The sequence below is a fragment of the Dromiciops gliroides genome, chromosome 2, assembly GCF_019393635.1.
Source record: "Dromiciops gliroides isolate mDroGli1 chromosome 2, mDroGli1.pri, whole genome shotgun sequence".
In the NCBI taxonomy this organism is placed as follows: Eukaryota; Metazoa; Chordata; class Mammalia; order Microbiotheria; family Microbiotheriidae; genus Dromiciops; species Dromiciops gliroides.
This window is the reverse complement of record NC_057862.1, coordinates 148,498,429-148,519,351: the sequence shown is the minus strand read 5'-3', so window position 1 is coordinate 148,519,351 and position 20,923 is coordinate 148,498,429. Positions and strand designations below refer to the sequence as shown.

At 42.3% G+C, this 20,923-nt stretch overlaps 1 protein-coding gene across 3 annotated transcripts in view; it reads right to left on the bottom strand.

Moving 5' to 3' along the window:
* Positions 1-610: 610 nt before the first annotated feature.
* ANKDD1A (ankyrin repeat and death domain containing 1A) overlaps positions 611-20,923 on the bottom strand; it is a 59,982-nt gene continuing 39,669 nt past the window's right edge. For 2 of the 3 annotated variants that reach the window (XM_043980396.1, XM_043980398.1), the window contains 7 exons: positions 15,284-15,382; positions 11,696-11,794; positions 10,767-10,865; positions 8,625-8,720; positions 6,952-7,153; positions 2,554-2,685; positions 611-1,907 (listed from right to left, as the gene is read on the bottom strand). In XM_043980396.1, the coding sequence (XP_043836331.1) occupies positions 1,846-1,907; positions 2,554-2,685; positions 6,952-7,153; positions 8,625-8,720; positions 10,767-10,865; positions 11,696-11,794; positions 15,284-15,382 (789 nt within the window). In that variant the 3' untranslated portion in view covers positions 611-1,845. The remainder of the gene's footprint in view (positions 1,908-2,553; positions 2,686-6,951; positions 7,154-8,624; positions 8,721-10,766; positions 10,866-11,695; positions 11,795-15,283; positions 15,383-20,923) is intronic. The other variant, XM_043980399.1, reaches the window with a different exon arrangement.

Sequence of the window (20,923 nt, the reverse complement as noted above, 5' to 3'; positions counted from 1 at the left end):
ACAGACAATGCAGAAAAACATACAGCCCCTCATGTATATGCAGGTATCATTTTCTTCCTACAATGGAAAAGTCATCTTTGAGCAAGAGTTAGATTGGTGTAATGGACAGAAGGTCAGGCCAGCCTTGGACTCAGGAAGCCCTCTACCCTTCTGCACATGTGAGGAAAGGAGGATGCCAATGGAAAGTTGCTGTTAGCACCAGGAAGCATCAGTACTACTGGGCATCATTTATGTGAGAGTCCCCTTTCCTCCCCCTCTAGATGCTGCTAATAAATACTTATCAGTGGAGCTGAGAGGAAATTTAGATCAGCTGTTGTGTTTAATGAAATAATTAATACCCACTTGTCCAGCTCCAAGTTTTACTGTAGAATCCCCAGCCAAGATGTTAGTCTTGAATTTAAAGGAAATAGTCTGGGGGCAGCTAGGTGGCGCAGTGGATAAATCACCGGCCCTGGATTCAGGAGGTCCTGAGTTCAAATGTGACCTCAGACACTTGACACTTACTATCTGTGTGACCCTGGGCAAGTCACTTAAACCCTATTGCCCCACAGAAAAACAAAACAAAACAAAAAAAAAGGAAATAGTCTGTTTTAATTAATAGCTTTTATTTTTTTAAAAAGTTAGAAAACTTGATTTGTAAAATTCATCTTACTAGGATATCGGAATCCCCTATGATTCTAGGTGCTGTCTAATAATGCACATAGCCCAGAGAGCTCTGTGTCTGAATGTGGTTACATGGCCAGTACTCAAGGCAGAACCACATGCTTGCCTTCAGCCCCTCCCTGTTTCATCCAGGGGTCTTTTTGTATTGGGGGGAGTGCCACATATGAGGGAACATACTTTTCTCACAACTACAGGTGACTTGGAGGGTCCCAGCTCTGCTAACTAGCCATAGGATCCTTTTCTTCATATGTTTATAAAAAGGGAATGGAGAGTTTGAACTAGATTATTCCTTGAAGATTCTTTCAAGCCCTGATTTTTTTTTCCCCTTCTCTGGACCTTTGCCTTAATGGGCAACTCTGCAAGTAGAAAAAAGGTTAACTAGTTGCCAATGTATTTACTTTCCTAAAAAGTAATCCCCTTAATCTCCCTCTGTGGAGCTATTATGCAAAAAAGCAAAAATTGGACATATTTAATTTTAAGACCCCATTTCTAAATTCTTACATTGTGCAGCTCTGATTTTCTTAAAATGTTGGAGCCAGGGGCAGCTAGGTGGCACAGTGGATAAAGCACTGGCTTTGGATTCAGGAGTACCTGAGTTTGAATCCAGCCTCAGACACTTGACAGTTACTAGCTGTGTGACCCTGGGCAAGTCACTTAACCCTCATTGCCCCTCCAAAAAAAAAAAAAAAAAACTGTTGGAGCTGGTAGATTCAAAATGGCATTTGTGATTTTTTTTTCTAGCCTTATTATCTGTGACACTTGAGAATTTATAGCAAACTGTCCTGGCCAGTCGTCTTTTAGCAAAACTCAGGAAAGCATTACGCTTAAGTTGCAATTAACAAGGAATGTACTCCTTTCCAAACTTTATAAAATAAACAAACCAGCTTTTAAATAGTAATAGCTGTGGGGTAAGCAGACAGCAGTGAACAATTTTGAACCAAAGTGAACAATTTTGTGTGATCCTAAAGCCCAGTGTGTCCAGCTGTTTGTGCAGCTGTGACTGGCTTCCAAGGAGACCTAGAACAAATTATTGCATAGACCCTTAGGAAAGGGACTACTAGCATGGGACTTCCCTGCTGCTGGTCTCAAGGTTCTGGGTTCAATGAGAAATGGCGGCAAAGAGTTCCCAAAATGGTAGCCACCTTCTGGAGGGCTGCTCCACCCAGCCCACTCTGGCTCAGGTCACATCATTGTACACTTCTTGGAGGAGCTGGAGTCTGCATTTGCTTTCTTTCTGATGCTTTCTGTAAAAGAAGACAGAGGAATTTGTATTTCTTTATGTTTCCTAGAAAGCTCTGATCTGCTTTGCAGACCTGATTTTATTTTAATAAGGAATTATTCAGTGACTCGAAACCTTGTTGCAAAAAAGGTATGCCTCGGGGCAGCTAGGTGGCACAGTGGATAGAGCACTGGCCCTGGAGTCTAGTACCTGAGTTCAAATCTGGCCTCAGACACTTAACACTTACTAGCTGTGTGACCCTGGGCAAGTCACTTAACCCCAATTGTCTCACTAAAAAAAAAGGGGGGGTACGCCTCTCCTCATTCTCCTTTCCCCCTACTCCAGGGAGAAAGAATAATGACCTCATCTTCACTAGAATCCAGTGAGGTTTGTGGGAAACAGCAGGTGGAGCTCGACGAGGTCACCCCAGAACGAAGCCCAGAACCTGGCCTTAAACTGACGTCTAGCCCTCTCCATTGCTGAGTGCCCCACTGCCTTGTACAGATTCCCTTTGTGAATGTACCCAAAGGACATCTGGTAGGGGTCCAAATTCAAGCTGCCCCTGCCAAGGCCACTCCCTATGGAGCTGTGTAGAAAAGCAACTGAATTCTCAGATTCACCAAGGGATGCCAGTGCTGTACTTAGCCACATTTGCTGAGGACTTATTTTACCAGCGAGGTCTCTTCTGCCAATTCCCACGAGCCCTTCATAGAGTCCTTTGTTGGGGTTTTCAGCTGCCATGATTACACCGTGGAGCCAAATGAGCAACATTCGGTGACCGTGTTCCCGATAGCTCTTGGTGCCTGATGACAGTGGAGAACAGGAGGGAAAAACAAGTCAGCAAGAACTCAGAGCCACCGGCAGCGATCTCAGCCCGTTTGTTTTCAGTCAATGCCCAGCAGCACCTTGAAGGAAAAGAAGGAGAGGCCTCTCATGAAGCCCATTTCCCTAGGTGGCTCATACAGAGATGAGGGCAATGACCCACTCAGGGAAGGCGGGTCCCCCATGAAGGTCAAGGACCTCCATGGACCATAATCCCAAGAATCTCCAAGACCACCTCAGCCCACAATGATCTCTTCCCCTGAACTTTTTTTAGAATAACATTTATTATTTTACTTTCTGTTAACCTTACTAAGTATTCAGTCCCAAACTATAACAAAGATGTACTTAAACACAAATAATATCTACTTCTCAGCAGCACCAGCTGAATCCCTTTTCCATCTGATTGTATCTGTGTCAGAGCAGGGGTGTCAAACTCAGATGGAAATCCTGTTGTTGTTTGTCTATGTCTGACTCTCTGTGACCCTGTTCGGGGTTTCCTTGACAAAGATCCTGGAGTGGTCTGCCATTTCCTTCTCTCATTTCACAGATGAAACTGAGGCAAGCAGGCTTAAGTGGCTTGTCCAGAGTTGCACATCTAATAAGTATCTGAAGCCAGATTCGGACTTGGGAAGAGGGGCCCTCCTCACTTCAGGCCTGACACTCTATCCAGTGCACCACCTGGCTGCCCTCACATAGAAATGAGGGCCACTAAACTGTATGTAAGGATCCCCAGAGGCGCCACAGCACTCGGAAAACCACATACTGACATTGTCGTGTTGTATTTTTATTGATTTTGTTAAATATTTCCCAATGACATTTTAATCCAGTTTGCTGGACCACAAGGCCCATGTGTTTGACATCTGTGTTAGGAAATTAGGTAATTACTGTCGTCAGTGTGTGTGCTGGTCAGCTTTGCATTATTTTGTGTGCAGTTTATCATTTCTCCTTATAATCCCCATATTTGTTTTTCTCAATAATCAGAGGCATTGTTACATAACAGGTCACTCAGCCTTTCTTTCAGCCACAAGGCATTTTAAATTGTTAACAGGATTTTTTCTGCTAGTGCCATATAATGCAGCTATGGGGATCATTTATGAATCACTTCATCTTTTCCCTTTTCAGTGACTTGTTGCAGGCACATTTCCAACAGTGGGATAAGGGAGATTGTGTCAGCTTTATTACTTTTGGTAGGTGCTCTCTGGACCACTGGTGCTACCAGCCATGTCTAGGCTCTACTTCCCTATCGTCCTACCCTTGGCGTTTCGTCCCCTTTATTTATTGGTACCAATTCGTTAATTCTGGATATACCTCAGCTTTCATTTTTACTGGTTACAGGTGAGGTTGGAGAGGGGGTTTTTGGTATGTTTATAGTTTATTGTTCATATCCTTGGACCATTTGTTTCCTCTGAGCTCTTATAGGCTTTATAATCAGTGCCCTTTATTTAGTACTTAGCACACTGAGCCTTCCAGTTATTTAACTCTAGTTCCACCTTTCCATGGGGGCTTGTCTCCCCAGACATACTGCCCAATACCTCAAGGACAAGGATCCTGACTTAGACCTCTATATCCTGCACGGGACCTAGCCGTGTGGAACAAATGGTGGGTGCTAAAGCACCACCACCACTTGTTGAAAATTACAATAGGACAACATTCATTAAATTGGGTGCTCTGGTTCTCTGAGGGCCATGTTTCCCCAGTAGAAGGATCCCTCTCCCCGGCCATTATAGACAAACCGTCATGATCACTGAGCTTTTTGGCTAAGCCCACAGACCCAACACCACAGCTCGGCTTCCCAGGACTTCTCTTCATTCAGTATCCTTTGTACCTTTTCTCTGTTATACTTGTCCTTCGAATTACATAGACAAAGTTCAGTTTGATTTGAAGGCCTATGGTGTGCTCAAAGGACTTCAGTCAGTCCTGAGAATTCAAAAATGAAATAATTTGGGGGCAGCTAGGTGGCGTAGTGGATAAAGCACTGGCCTTGGATTCAGGAGGACCTGAGTTCAAATCCAGCCTCAGACACTTGACACTTAACTAGCTGTGTGACCCTGGGCAAGTCACTTAATCCTCATTGCCCTGCAAAACAAAACAAAAATGAAATCATTTGTGCTTCCGAGTTTACTTTCTACTGGGAAGATACAGTACGTGTACAGAAGTTACAGTAGAAGGTAGTGAAAAGGGCAAAGGAGAGGAGAAGGAAGAAAGCAGCAACAACTTGTGGGGGATAAGGAAGATGTCACGGCAGATCCTGAACTAAGCCTGGAGACGAGGAGGGCGTGTGCTCCAGCCGTGCAGGGGGAGCTGGCATATCCGATTTGGTGGGAGCAGCTTGTCTTATTCTGCTTTGGCACAAGAGAGAAAGGGACGATGGAGCTAACTTCGATGCCTGTTTAAGGAATTTGTGTTTTTTCCTGGAGGCATTTTTTTTAAATAGGGGAGTAACTGGTCAGAACTTACACTTTAGGGAGATCATTTTGGTAGCTCCCTGTAGGATGGGGACAAACTAGCACTAAGGAAATCAATGAGAAGATTATCACAGTAATCAGTCAAGGAGTGGTGAAAGCTTGAATGAGTGGTAGCAGGGCCATGGGACAGAGCCGGTCAGATCTAAGAGGTGTTATGGAGGTAGAATCAACAGGACCGATGAAGGATTATGCCAGGGCTGGAATTTGTTTTGCTGAACTATGCATATCTGTTGCAATGGCTATTGAGGGTTTGTTGTTTTTTTTTTTCATTCAAGATTCAGGAGAGGAAATAGAATTTTGTTTATTGAAAAAAATAAGATTGAATTTTTTAAAATAGCAATTGTTATGTGGGACGTAGAATGGGAAGCATTGGAGATGAGAGCTCTGGGTTTCTGAGCCTAGGTGACTAGAAGAGGGTTTGGATCCTGGCTCAGAACCACCTTGTGGGTAGATACTGTACATTTCGTTTCAAAGGCTAGCCGGTGCCCCTTTCTCAGTCTGTAATGTAACAGAATCCTGGGCTTGAGCCCTGCCACTCCTGAGCTGTACTCTCACCTTCCTGGGCCTCAGTTTCTAATAACATGGGGTGAAGACCAGCCCTTCCCGAAGCACAGCATGGTTAGAAGGCCCGTATCGAATAATGGCTATAAAAGTGTTGTGAAGATGACTGCTGTTCCTTTATGTAGTGCTTAATGGCATCACTAAGGTGTAAGACTTGTGGGTGGGAGTTGGTGCTTGTGAATGGGAGATGAGGCTCAGGGCATGAAATGATCACCTCACCAGAACTGGGCTATACTGAGAGACTTGGAGCTTACTGACATGCTGGTACCAAAGATAGGCTAATAATGTTCATTCAGTAAGGAGCTGTACACAGACACTTTGCAAGATCCCACTCCTTCCATTCATTTAGCCCTCGGCCAATAAAAGAGGTTGGGAGGTGTGTGTGTGTGTGTGTGTGTGTGTGTGTGTGTGTGTGTGTGTGTGTGTGTGTGTGTGGTGAAAAACTGACATACACAATCTCCACACTGAGTTTCTTTCAGCCTTCATCTTAATCATAGAATCAATATAGATTCTTGTAACAATTCATTTACGTGTCAAGCAGTTATGATATATTACCATTTTACTAAACTAGTGGAAGCAGAGAAATGTGGGTCTTCGGTTCAATTTCTTCCTAACTACACGTTCCTTCCTAATGAAGAAGATTAGAAGTATCCTGGGGGGCAGCTAGGTGGCGCAGTGGATAGAGCACCGGCCCTGGATTCAGGAGTACCTGAGTTCAAATCCGGCCTCAAACACTTGACACTTACTAGCTGTGTGACCCTGGGCAAGTTACTTAACCCCAATTGCCTCACAAAAAATAAATAAATAAATAAATAATAAAAAAAATTAAAAAAAGAAGTATCCTGGACTCGGGGGCTAGCCTGTTTCAGTCCTACTGCCCTACTACTTCTAAGACAGACCCGAATCATTCAACAAGTGTTTTGTTAGGCGCTACTATGTCAGGTCACAACTGTACTCGCTGAGGCGGGGGTGCTGAGAGAAAATAGATCTACCTAAAACATCTCTAGAATAGAAATTAACCTGTGGCATGAGAATGTCAAGGAGGAAGCAATTATTTTCATGCTCAAGGGTCCAAAGAAGAAGGCAAGGCACCTGCTCAAGGACAGACAGGCAAAACAGGGACAAAGAGGAAACTAGACTCTCAACCTGGCCTCCACTGTTCTTTTATCGCAAGAAATAGATGATTTCCCCCAAAAAAGTGGGTTTGTGTGTAATAAGTACCTGCCCATTGCTGTTCAATAGCACGAATGTGTGCATCAGTAAACTTCCAGTAATGCGCCAGCTTCTTCCAGTCGTTGTGCTTGAGGTATTTGGTGGCCAAGCGCCACATTACTGAGCGGATGTGCTGGGTTTCCACCCCATGGTCCTGCTTAAAGGTTAAAGGTTTCACAGCCCAAGAGTCAGAGTCAGTTCTGAGGTTGTCCTGCAGTGGCAGAATAGAAGCCGATGATGTGAAATGTGCAAAGAGCCTGTCAGGAGGAAATCATGGGACAAGAGGCTGCCTGGCCAGAGAAGAACTGTTTAAAAACAATCTGCTGATCCCCCTGCTTTCTGCTTTGGGGAGGGTGAGGCCAGTCATGGGACTGCAGTCACTGCTGGCTCCCCCTTCATCCACTGCGGCATCTTCCCCCTCCCTGCCTCCAGGCTATGACTTGGGGAGCCCATGGAAGACACCCTCTCTGCTAAGTGAATTCCTTCGGTGCTATCCATCTAGCTTGTGCTTGAATACCGCCCCCGCCCCCTAGAGGGAATTCATTACAGCTCATTTGATCCTGTAGAATCTCTGACATTTTAAATAGAAGGGACTTACAGGAAAACAAAGGGAAAGTTCTTGGGGAGAGGGGAAGCATTGGGAAATGAAAGTAATGTACAAATGTATCAATAAAACATTAAAAGAAATTAGGTGTAAATTTAGTCTTTAATTTTTTGTGTTTTATTTAATGAATAAGTCATGCTAATAACAGCTGATATTTACATGGGGCTTTGTTGTTTTCAAAGCCCCTTGTGAGATAAGGATCTACAGGTCTTATCCCATTTTACAGGTGAGGATCCAGAAGGTTACCTGTCTTGTCAGAGGTAACACCCCCCACACACACACACCCCTTACTGTTGGTCTCATCTCCTCCATCCGCCAAACCCTGGAGCTGGCTCCCACCCTGAAAAAGAGGCTTCAGGAGATAGAAACTGACTCATTTTCAAGATGGATTTGTCACTGATTCTCTAGTTTTACTATCCTGTGATATCAGGCAATGTGGGCAAATCTTTTATCCTTTGAAGCTCTGACTCATCAGTAAAACAAGGATAATGCCTGTAGTCCTGATTTCTGATCCCTGCCTCCTTAACTCTGCCTGGATTTTCTTGTCAACAATTGACTACAGTGCCAGTCCCTACTTTTCTTTTTTTTTTTATCTTTTTTTTGCAGGGCAACGAGGGTTAAGTGACTTGCCTAGGGTCACACAGCTAGTAAGTGTTGAGTGTCTGAGGCCAAATTTGAACTCAGGTCCTCCTGAATTCAGGGCCAGTGCTTTATCCACTGCACCACCTAGCTGCCCCCATCCCTACTTTCCTGCCTCAGACCCGGTACCTCGTGTTAGAAGCACTCTGGTGGATCTAATGTGCCATGAAGACAGGATGGACAACAAAACACTATGTCCCTGTCCAACCCCAGTGACAGACGTCCCATCATATTTCATTCAAGGCAATTTAAGTGGGAGGAGTGAGTGTGGTTGGTGGCCATTGCCACTTTCTGTTTCTTTTTCCTGTCACTGACCTACAAATGCCTCTATTTCTTCCACCACCACGCAGGGGCAGTACTGGCTCACTTATGGCCTGGTTGTGCCTCAAAACCCAAGAAACACCGTTCTCTACACACCAACAATGGGGAACCTTCTTACCTGTTCCCATTTGTAAAATCGATCTGCTTTTATGATCATATCTGCCAAGCTAATGTGGTTGCCACGGGCAGCAACATCCAGTGATGTTTTTCCTTGCTAGAATCAAGAAGAAAGAACAAACAACATTTTTACAGTTATTTATATAAAATGAAGATGAGATTCTTTTTAGTATACCATATAAACCTCTTTCACTGAAAGGATAGCATTCCCTGCTGGGAAATGAGGGGTTTCTTTAGGTATGATATTCAGCGTTTAAAAGGTTTCAATAATAAGAATGTTCATATTGATAAGAATAATTTATACCCACTTAAAGGTTTCTAGAGCATTTTCCTTACAACCCTCTTTGGTAAGTATCACAAATGCAAGTTGTCACCTTTTTAGAAAAGGGAAAATAGGATTGGGGTCTAACATGACTTCAAAGTCACACATCTAGTTAGTAGTGTGGTGTAAGTAACATATGTCTTCACAAAATCTTTAAGTATCTTATTGCAATTTCAAAATAACAATAGCTAGTATTTATTTATATAGAGCCCACAATATGCCCAGTGCAGTGTTAAGTGCTATACAAATACTACATCTGATCCTCACCACAGTTCATGGGAGATATGTGTCATTATCCTCATTTACAATTGAGGAACCTGAGGCAGGGAGTGGTTAAGTGGCTTGCTCAGGATCACAGCCATTGTCTGAAGCTGAATTTGAACTAAGGTCTTCCTAACCTCAAACTCACTGCGCCACCTAGCGTTCAAAAGGTTACACTGAATAATTTGAACAAGCTGTGAATGCTGGAGCGTCACAATCCTTTGTATGCTGCTCCTCATCTTTTCTTTACCACCAGAGCCTCTGGGAAACTTTGCTTCCTGTTTCCTGGGGACAGTCACAATAAAATGGCTTACACCTCTAATAAGAATGTGTCTGGTGTTTTGCTAATCACATCCTTACTATCGTCCCCTTCCACCATCATCCTTTAAGGCCCTCCAACCTGGAATATTCCGTGACTTAACTACCACAGGTAATAATTATCCTTCCCTTCCTTAAATTCTTTTATGACCTAGAGACTTTATCACACAATTTAGCACTTACATTTTACGGTATACTGCCTTATATCATTATAAATCACTTAATTTAGCCTTGGTTTCCTTAGGCTTCTTAAGTACTTTCCAACTCTAAATCTGATTTCCCAACTAAATAGTAAATTCTTCCAAGCCAGGGACCTCAGTGGTAGTTTATATAATAGAGATGTAGTAAATGTTTTTATATAGTTATGAAGAGCGACCTGCGTTTGTGTTTAAAGACAGTCACCCCTAGGGTACAGACAGTTGAAGGAACTGCCCTAGATCCAATGGATTTTGTGATTCTAGAGGCCACTGGAAATTCAGTGACTCATTGAGGCAATAGGTGGACCATCCTGATACTAAGAAAAAACTACCTGAGGCTCATTATTTGTAGTTTTAGCCTAGTACAGAGGTTCTCGCCAATGAATTTGCTTTCTTAAATAATTTGATAACTTTCAGTACAAGTGGTTTCCTCTGTCATCCTATGTATTTTGATGTTCAGTCATTTTTCACTCACGTCCAATTCTTTGTGACTCCATTTGGAGTTTTCTTGGCAGAAATACAGGAATGGTTTGCCATTTCCTTCTCCAGCTTATTTTACAGATGAGGAAACTGAGGCAAACAGGGTTAAGTAACTTGCCCAGGGTCACACAGCTAGAAAGTGTCTGAGGCTGGATTTGAATTCAGGAAGATGAGTCTTCTTGACTCACAGTCTGGCATCTGTCGCCTGCACCACCTAGCCATTTTTTACTTTAAGCGTTTTAAACATCTTTGTGAGAGGGGGGTCCAGGACACATATTAAAAGGCCCTGGCCCATCTCCACATTCTGCCTGTTTCCACATAAACTGTTGCATTGTTCCACCCAATACCTTCTATCCTGCAGGGCTGCCCTTGGTTGTAATTTTAATTTTATTTCAGTGGTAGCCAGATAGTCTCAAAGGGGTCCACAGGCTAGGCTTTTACAACTCCCTAAATGATCCCTTGCCTTGGGGGGTGTATCTTGTGCTGTATCTCCATGAGACCTGGCTCATGGCAGCAGCTAAAGGGTTCAATGCTTTAATAACAGGATTGTGAGTGGGGAACCTACCTTATCTGTTAAGTTTAAGTTCACCCCTGCAAGGAGGATCATTTCTGCTATGTCTTGTCTCGAATTCTCAGCAGCAATGTGGAGGGGCGTCTGTTGCCTCTGTTTGAGAAAATAATATGAAAAAGAAGAAATTAATTTCAGAGCAAAAGCCATTCAACTTGGAAGGTAACAAGAAGAGCAGTAAGATGACCCATCCAGCACTGGAGCCTTGAGCTAAGGAAGTCAAGCTTTGGAATAGCCATTGGCACTCTAATTAGGCCTTGGAGTTTAAAAAAAATAAAACTGCCCTTGGTGTAGGCTAGATTAAAGAAATATGCAGGTTGAGCAAAAAAGAGATTACTAGATAAAGTGAGAAAGTTTTTATCAGGAGCCTCCATACACCCAACGAATTCTCTCCTCGCAAGATTTTAGTCCCTGTGATCAGAATGTGTGGTCTTTGGTTTCCTGCTGACAGAACAGGGACCACAAGCAACTGCCCTGAGATAAAGCAAATAACGAGTACCCAAATGGAACGAACCTTCCTACTTTCAGATTAAAGGCATCGCATGCTTAATAACCTATAACAGTGTGAGAATCAGAAATAAAACATATTTACAACTGTGCTTATTCTGATTCTTTTGGGTTTTTGGTCTAACTCATCTCCCCTCCCAAAATTACTTGAAATTACATTTTGGCTGAGATTTCTCAAATAGGAGGCAAGGGAGGGGGAGGAGATAGATTGTTATTAATGGAAACAAAATGTATCCCACACACACACACACACACACACACACACACACACACACACACACACACACACACACAAAAGGAAAGAAAATTACTCCCAAGACAAAACTACACCATCAAGCAACAAACCTGTCACACTCCAAATAGTAAAATGAGCACTGGGTACTTGGCATGTGCAAAAGATTGCCTTTAGAGAAGCTTACATTGTCGATGACGTCAAGATCGATGTCCGCCTCAATGAGGAGTCTGACTACAGAAGGGAAGTTGTTCAGCACTGCGATGTGGATGGGAGATGCATTTTGCTATGAAGAAATCACATCAGTGAGCCCGAGAACTCCGGAGAAGCTTTCAGATTGGCTTTTGTGTAGGGTTTGGGCCCGAAGCTGACCTAAGACATTAGCAACACTGAAATGTGAAGCCCTGAGCCCAAATCTGGGGCTGGCCTTCCCCACTTCAGACTCCTTCATCCTAAGAAAATCTTACCTAAATGCAGACAAAATTCAATCCCGTTTGCATTTGTTAAGTTCCTTCTATATGCCAAGCACTGCTTTGGATACAAAGCAAAGGTGACAGCCCCTGACTTCAAAAAACTTATATTCTACTGGGGGGGGGGGGGAACCAGTGTGAACAGAGAAAGAAATAGAGCCTGATTTCAGAGACATAGGGAAAGTGCTTTGTAATGAGCCACTAGATTGCACAGCGCTAGGCCTGGAATCAGGGAATCCCAAGTTCAAATCCAGCCTCAGACATTGAGTTTAGGTTGATTGTTTTTGTGGGGGGATTTTGGGTGGTTTTTTGTTTTTTGGGGTTTTTTTTTTTTTGAGATATGGCATTGACTCATGGGGCCAATCTAACGGCAGACAACACAGAATCTCTAGCTTTGACCTGTTGTCCTTCCTTAGACAGCCTGATGGCCCCCTCTTCCCGGGGTCTTATCATATCAGTGAAGCACTTAGTACACATCTAATTAACTGCATTAGCACTACTGCCGCTAAGAAACTTCTATACGCAAGCCATCCACCAGCCTCAGTCCTACCCTAGTAGGGTTCACAAGTGTGTGCCACCATGCCCAACAATGTAACACCTCCCTGCTCCCCATGGGACTAATGGAACTGAAATCTTGGTTTTATAGCATCCAAAACTGGAAAGAAAGAAGAAAAAAACCTTAAAAGGCATCTAGTCCAACCACCTCCTTATACAGATGAAGGAACCATGGCTTGGAGAGGTGGTGGCCACACTCTTTAAATTGGCATTTAAGGCCCTTTACAATTTAACCCCTCCAGACTTATTCCCATGCCCCAAAGTCTTCTGGTCTCATTTCCTACTGTTTTCCCATGTAGACATTCTACTTTAGCCAGACTAGTTCCCTTATCCCCACAATATACCATATGCATTTCATCCTTGGCATTATCCCCAGCCTACATCCCCTTTCCCCCAATTCATTCAAGGTAGGCAAGACTCCACTCAAATCCTATCTGCCCTGTGAACCCTCGTTTAGCACTTAACTAACAATACAAGGTAACATTCTTTTTACATGTATGCCTTACATGACCAATTAGACCCTTACACCTTTAGCACCATAGCAGCTGCCACATTTGTTGGTTGTGATGATGATGAAAGTGTATACCTACCAGTATACACCTACTGGTAGTACTAGTAGTACTACTACTGAGACTCACCTTTTTCTAATCTTTCAAAGTCCATAAAATATTCAAGCTAGAAGGACCCCAGAGAGTTGATCTAACCTGGTCCCATTTTGTTTCCCCACAATGATACCTAGACTATCTGCAGCAAGGTCTCTTTTGAAGAATCTCTAGAGGTGGGGACTCCGTTTTCCTTTTCTGTGTTTGATCACCCAGGCAATCAAGAAGTCTTTCAAAGTCTTTAAAGTCCCTCAAAGCTCAGCTTACACACAATCTCCTACAAGTGTCCTTTCCTGATCCCCAGGTACTAGTATTTTCCTTCTTGCCAGTTATCTTGGATTTATGGAATTTATTTTTGTATATTCTTATATGTATGCATGTTTATTCTCCCAATAGAATGTAAGCTCCTTGAGGGCAGGGACTGTTTAATTTCTGCCTTTTTATCTCTAGGGCCTAGCACATAGTAGGTGCTTAATAAATAAATGTGTATTCTGCCACCTTATAAATTAATAAATAATATTAATAAATGCTTATTCTGATTCTTTTGTTTTTTGGTCTAACTCATCTCCCCTCCTCTAATTCATTTTCCTTTAGTATTTCCCAGGTAAGATTTCCTCTTTCCCTTAAAAAGCCATTCAAGTCAGTGATCCTGTCAACCAATCAGAACTTCATAGCTGAAAGGAACCTAAGAGGTCTCACTTGATCCTCTTGTTTATTGATGAGGCTTTTTTTTTTTATAGTGAGGCAATTGGGGTTAAGTGACTTGCCCAGGATCACAGAGCTGTTAAGTGTCTGAGGCTGGATTTGAACTCAGGTACTCCTGACTCCAGGGCAGGTATTCTATTCACTGTGCCATCTAGCTGCCCCTTGATGAGGCATTTGACAAGCTGTTAAGGGACTTACCCAAGAAAATGGAACACAGGTCATCAGACTCCTAGTGTAGCAACATTTTCACTACATTTGGTTTTCCCTTGTCAGTTTAATTCAACAAGTGTTTACTAAATGCCTACCATATACAAAGTATTAAAGATTATTGTTCAAAACTGTGACTCCATTTGGGGTTTTCTTGGCAGAGATACTGGAGTGGTTTGCCATTTCCTTCTCCAGCTCATTTTTCAGATGAGGAAACTGAGACATAAAGGATTAAGTGACTTGCCCAGGGTCACAAGCTAGTAAATGCCCAAGGCCACATTTGAACTCAGTTCTTCCCCACTCCAGGTCAGGGTCTATCCACTGCACCACCTAGATGCCCTAATGAAGATACAAAGATGAAATAAGACACAATCCTTGAGTTGACACAGTAGAGGTAATGAATATGTTATGAGAAGCAAGTTGGCAACCTGGAAATGGAGTTGGCCTCAGAGTCAGGATATCCAAGGTTCAAACCACCCCTGAAAGATATTAGCTCAGTATCCCATGTACATTTCAGCTCTGCATTGGTAGAGTTTCTCAAAAGAACCTCCCTAAACCAATGAAATCAATCAATCAATCAATCAATCAACCTCTCTCTCTCTCTCTCTCTCTCTCTCTCTCTCTCTCTCTCTCTCTCTCTTCTCTCTCTCTCTCTCTCTCTCTCACACACACACACACACACACACACACACACACACACACACACACACACACACACCCCTGGGTTCAAATCTCAACTTAGTGCATTCCTTAGGGGATTCCATTTACCCTCTCAACCTGTTTCAACTATAAAGAGGATAATGCCGTTAGTACCTACCACACAGGGTTATTGTGAGGCTTAATGCATGTATAATGAGATAGTGTATGTAAAACTTTGCTAATTTTGAAGCATTTTATAAATAATTATTTTCTCATAAAATGGAGTTGGGCTACATATGTTCTCTAAGGTCCAAAAACCCCGTAGAAAGCAGCATCCACATTTCATTATATGATTTCATGCATTATAGTAACCTGAGCCAGTTTTCCACTGTTGATATATTCTATACCAATTGCATATAGGATTTTTAAATCTAAAAAACTAAAATCAGGGCAGCTAGGTGGCGCAGTGGAGAGAGCACTGGCCCTGGATTCAGGAGGACCTGAGTTCAAATCCAGCCTCAAACACTTGACACTGTGTGACCCTGGGCAAGTCACTTAACCCCAATTGTCTCACCAAAAAAAAAAAAATCAACTTACATGATTTGCAGCATCTATACTGATCCCGGCATCAATGAGAGCTTGAGCGATGTCATCAAAGCCGTGAAGGGCAGCATAGTGAAGGCAATTCATTTGTTTCTAATAGAGATATTAGAAATGCAACATGATTCCTGTTCTCATATTTTTTAAAAAGCAGCATTTGTAGCTACCATTTATGTCATATCTTCTGTTTCAGGAAGCCCCTCCCCATCCCTCCAGCTGTTAGCCCTTCCCTTGGAGATCACCTCCTATCTGCTAGGTGCATATCTTGTTTGTACATAGTTGTTTGCATATTGTCTCCCCCATTAGAATGTTTGCTTCTTCAGAGCTGGGCCTGTTTTTAACTTTCTTTGACTCCCCACCTTTACCACCATGCTTAGCATAGAGTAAGCATTTTAAAGATGCCCATTGCTGAGAATTGGAAATCAAAGGAATGCCCATCAATTGGGGAATGGCTAAACAAGCTGTGGTATATGAAGGTGATGGAATACTACTGTGCTATAAGAAATGACAAACAGGATGATTTCAGAAAGGCCTGGAAAGACTTATATGAACTGATGTATAGCGAGGAGAGCAGAACCAATAGAACATTGTGCACAGAGACAGCAACATTGTTTGATGAAGAACTGTGAATGACTTGACTATTCTCAGCAATTTAATGATCCTAGGCAACCCCAAAGAACTAATGATGAAGCATACCATCCGTTTCCAAAGAAAGAACTGATATTGATGGAACACAGACTGAACCATGCTATTTTTCACTTTCTTTCATTTTTTTTCTTTTATTCAAGTTTTCTTATACAAAATGACTAATATGGTAATGTTTTACATAATTGTGCATGTATAACCTATATCTGATTGCTTACCACCTCAGGGAGTGGGGAGAGAAGGGAGGTATAGAATTTGGAACTCAAAACTTTAAATAAAAATGTTCATTAAAAATAAATATTTTGGGGGGCAGCTAGGTGGTGCAGTGGATAGAGCACCGGCCCTGGATTCAGGAGGATCTGAGTTCAAATCTGGCCTTAGACACTTGACACTTACTAGCTGTGTGACCCTGGGCAAGTCACTTAACCCTCGTTGCCCTGCAAGGAAAAAAAAGAATAAATTTGGGGCAGCTAGGTGGCACAGTGGATAAAGCACTGGCCCTGAATACAGGAGGACCTGAGTTCAAATCTGGCCTCAGACACTTGACACTTACTAGCTGTGTGACCCTGGGCAAGTCACTTAACCCCCATTGCCCTGCCAAAAAAACAAACAAAAATAAATATTTTTAAGTTTAAAAAATAATAAAGACGCCCATTGGCCAATTAAAGGCTACAGGTGGGTAAGGATTGCATATTCTCTATGAATCTCCCCCAGCAAATACCATACATAGCAAGTGTTTAATAAATACTGAATGAATTTGAACCCAGCTCCTCTTACCCCAAATCTACCATACTTTTGAGCTTTCCCTTTGCATGAATTAATACTGATGAGAGAAACTACAGTTCAATTTCTGTGGAGTCGGTTAAACTTTATCCCATTCCATTTCATAGCCACAACCTTCCTCCCAGGAGTCTCAAAGATTCATGGACACTGGTCACAAGAATGTGCATATCTGTGTGTGTGTGCATGTATATGTTGCGTGTGTGTTGGAAAGATAGGATATGAGGAAGTTGAACAGAATAGTCAAAGTCAATCCTATGCCTAAAAAAAAAATACATTCTCTGCTTTGTCACTAACCAGCTGTGTGACCCTAAGCAATCCAGTTAACTTCTCTGTGCCTCAGTTTTCTCATCTGTAAAACAGGGATAACAATACCTTGCCTACCTTGACTACAGGGAGCTGAGACCAGATCTGTTAAGGTTCTTTAGGTGACTCAATGGATAGAGAGCCAGATCTGGAATCAAATTCAGCCTCAGATACTTACTAGCTGTGTGACTGTGGGCAAGTCACTTAACCTCTATTTGCTTTAGTTTCCTCATCAATCTCCCAGGGTTGTTGAGAAGATGAATTGAGGTGATATTTGTAGAGAGCTTAGCACAGTGCCTGGCACATAGTATGTGCTGTTAAAAATATTAGTAAATAATTTAAGAAATAAGAAATAATTTTTCAAATGATAAAATATTAAAAAATTAATTAAAAAAATAACTAGTATTATTTACAGTTCTAAGGTCACTGTATTTCTTCTGTCTCTCTCAGCAGCACTGTATGTTTACCTGTCTCTACATGATTGCCTTGGAATGTCTCCTGCTTTGCCTTCATTTGGAAAACTGATTGATGTTTATATTGGGAAAGCCTTTAAAGGTCCAATTTCTAGGTGCTAGGGTTCATTTTCCACTAGACCTCTCTTCCAGCCAGAGGAACACTGGTACACAATGAATCGGCTGATTTACCCTTAAGTCTTGTGCCCCAGAAGGCTCAGGCAAAGCCACACCTTCTGGTACCCACCTCCTAGTCCTTACCTTGTGTCTTCAACAGTCTGTCCTGTTCCTCCATGCTTGTCACATCAAGCATGGAGACCCAGGTGTGGACCACCAGGGGATGCAATGACGTCCTGCATCCTGGAATCCATAAGCTTTACAGCTAAAAGGACTCCTAAAGATCCAGGGTGATCAAATCATGGATACAATTACCTAATTCAGCCTTTTCACTCCACAGATGGTGAAACTAAAGCTCAAAGGTGTTTTAAGGGACTTGTACAGGGCCACATAGGTAAACACCAGAGGGGATAGAGCGCTGGACCTTGGGCATGCAAAGACCTGAATTCAAATCCACTTCTTAGCAGTGTGACCCTGGGCAAGTCACTAAACTTCTATCTCGGTTTCCTTGACTGTAAAATGAAGAGGGTTGGACTCAATCTCAAAGGCCTCTTCCAGTCCTAAGTCTATGATCCTGTGATTTGAACCAAGGTCCTCTGACTTGGGAGCCTGTGCTATTTCCACTGTAGCATGGCCATCTATTCCAACCCCTTCATTTTACAGATTAAGAAACAGAGAGGTGAAGAGAATGGCCTGGTGTCACACAGCTATTAAGGAACAGAGCCAGGATTTGAACTCTAATCTGTTGAACCACTACACACACCAGAGGTTAATCCAGTCAGTTTGGCTCTAGGATCCATGCTCCCCCTCCTAATGGAGAATTAGCCCCTGTGGCCTTAGACTAGAGACCCTTGGTGGGAATCCAGACAGCATCCAACAACACAGCCAGAGACACATATCCAAGGCAGCCCCAAACCCAGGCTATAACCCCCAGCCCCAAAACTCTAAAAACAGTTCAGGTGCACCTATCAGATTGGCTAAAATGACAAAAAAAAAGGAAAATAATAAATGTTGGAGAAGCTGTGGGGAAATTGGAACACTAATGCATTGTTGATGGAGCTGTGAACTGATCCAACCATTCTGGAGAGCAATCTGGAATTATGCCCAAAGGGCGATAAAACTGTCCATACCCTTTGACCCAGCAATACCACTTTTGGGTCTTTTGCCCAAAGAAATCATGGAAAGGGGAAAGGGACCCACATGTACAAAAATATTTATAGCTGCTCTTTATGTGGTGGCAAGGAATTGGAAGTTGAGGGGGTGCCCATCAATTGGGGAATGGCTGGACAAGTTGTGGTATATGAATACAATGGAATACTATTGTGCTGTAAGAACTGATGAGCAGGAGGAGTTCAGAGAAACCTGGAGGGTCTTGCCTGGGCTGATGATGAGTGAGATGAGCAGAACCAGAAGAACATTGTACACAGTATCATCAACATTGAGTGTTGATCTACTGTGATGGACTATATTCTTCTCACCAATGCAATGGTACAGAAGAGTTCCAGGAAACTCATGATAGAAGAGGATCTCCAAATCCAGGGGAAAAAAAAGAACTGTGGAGTATAGATGCTGAATGAACCATACTATTTCTTTTGTTTTTGGTGCTGTTGTTTTTTCTATTTTGAGGTTTTTCATCATTGCTCTGATTTTTCTCTTATAACATGACTAATGCAGAAATAGGATTAATGTTATTATGTGTGTGTATATATATATATATATATATACATATATATATATTAAAAACCTATATCAGATTACCTGCTGTCTAGGGGAGGGGGAGGGGAGGGAGGGAGAAAAATCTAAAATTGGAAAGCCTGTATAAACAAAAGTTGAGAACTATCTTTACATGTAATGGGAAAAAATAAAATACTTTATTAATTTTTAAAAAATTTTTTAAATAAAAATAAAAATAAAAACAGTTCAGGTACCTAGGCTTGGACCTCCTTCTCCCCCTCTTCCTGCTGCTGCTGCTTTAAGTCCTTTTCTCCTTACTTTTCATGTGAATCAGTTAAGGCAATAAAAAAGAATACCACCTTTGGAGTCACAGAACCTTGGTTCTCATCTTTTTTGGGGGGGGGCGGGGCAATGAGGGTTAAGTGACTTGCCCAGGGTAACACAGCTAATAAGTGTCAAGTGTCTGAGGCGGGATTTGAACTCAGGTCCTCCTGAATCCAAGACCAGTGCTTTTTCCACTGCACCACCTAGCTGCCCCTGGTTCTCATCTTTTTAAAAAAATAATAATAAACATTTTTATTTAAAGTTTTGAGTTCCAAATTCTATCCTTCCTTCCCTCCATCACCTTCCCTCCTCCCTGAGATGGTAAGCAATCATGTAAAACATTACCATATTAGTCATTTTGTATAAGAAAACTTGAATAAAAGAAAAATTTTAAAGTGAAAAAATAGCGTGCTTCAGTCTATGTTCAATAAATATCAGTCTTTTCTTTGGAGGTGGGTAGTATGCTTCATCATTAGTCCTTTGGGATTGTCTTGGATCATTGAATTGCTGAAAGTAGTCAAGTCATTCACAGTTCTTTATCAAACAATATTACTGTCACTGTGTACAATGTTCTGGTTCTGCTCACTTCACTATACATCAGTTCATACAAGTTTTTCCAGGCCTTTCTGAAATCATCCTGCTTGTCATTTCTTATAGCACCATCACCATCATCTACCACAGCTTGTTTAGCCATTCCCCAATGGATGGGCATTCCTTTGATTTCCAATTTTTAGCCACCACAAAAAGAACTGCTATAAATATTTTTGTACAAATAGGTCTTTTTCCTCTTTGGGGGGGTGTCTTTGGCATATAGACCTAGTAGTGGTATTACTGGATCAAAAGGTATGCCCAATTCTATAGCCCTTTGGGCAGAGTTCCAAATTGTTCTCCAGAATGGTTGGATCTGATCAAAACTCCACTTGGTTGGGGCAGCTAGGTGGCACAGTGGATAGAGCACTGGCCCTGGAGTCAGGAGTACCTGAATTCAAATCCGGCCTCAGACACTTAACACTAGCTGTGTGACCCTGGGCAAGTCACTTAACCCCAATTGCCTCACTAAAAAAAAAAACCAACAACAACAAAAAAACTCCACTTGGTTCCCTTCTTGCTTTTGTTAATCAATGGGCATTTATTAAGTGTCACCTGTATACTAAGCAGTGCGCTAAAACTGTCACTACCTGTGACATTGGGCAAATCACTACCCCCTCTGGACCTCACTTCCCTTATCTGTAAAATGAAGGTGTTGAAACAAATGACCTCCAAGGTTCAATCCAGGTATAAATCTGAAATCCTCTCTTATCCAGTGTTTAACATCAAGCATCCACCTCTTTATCTGGTC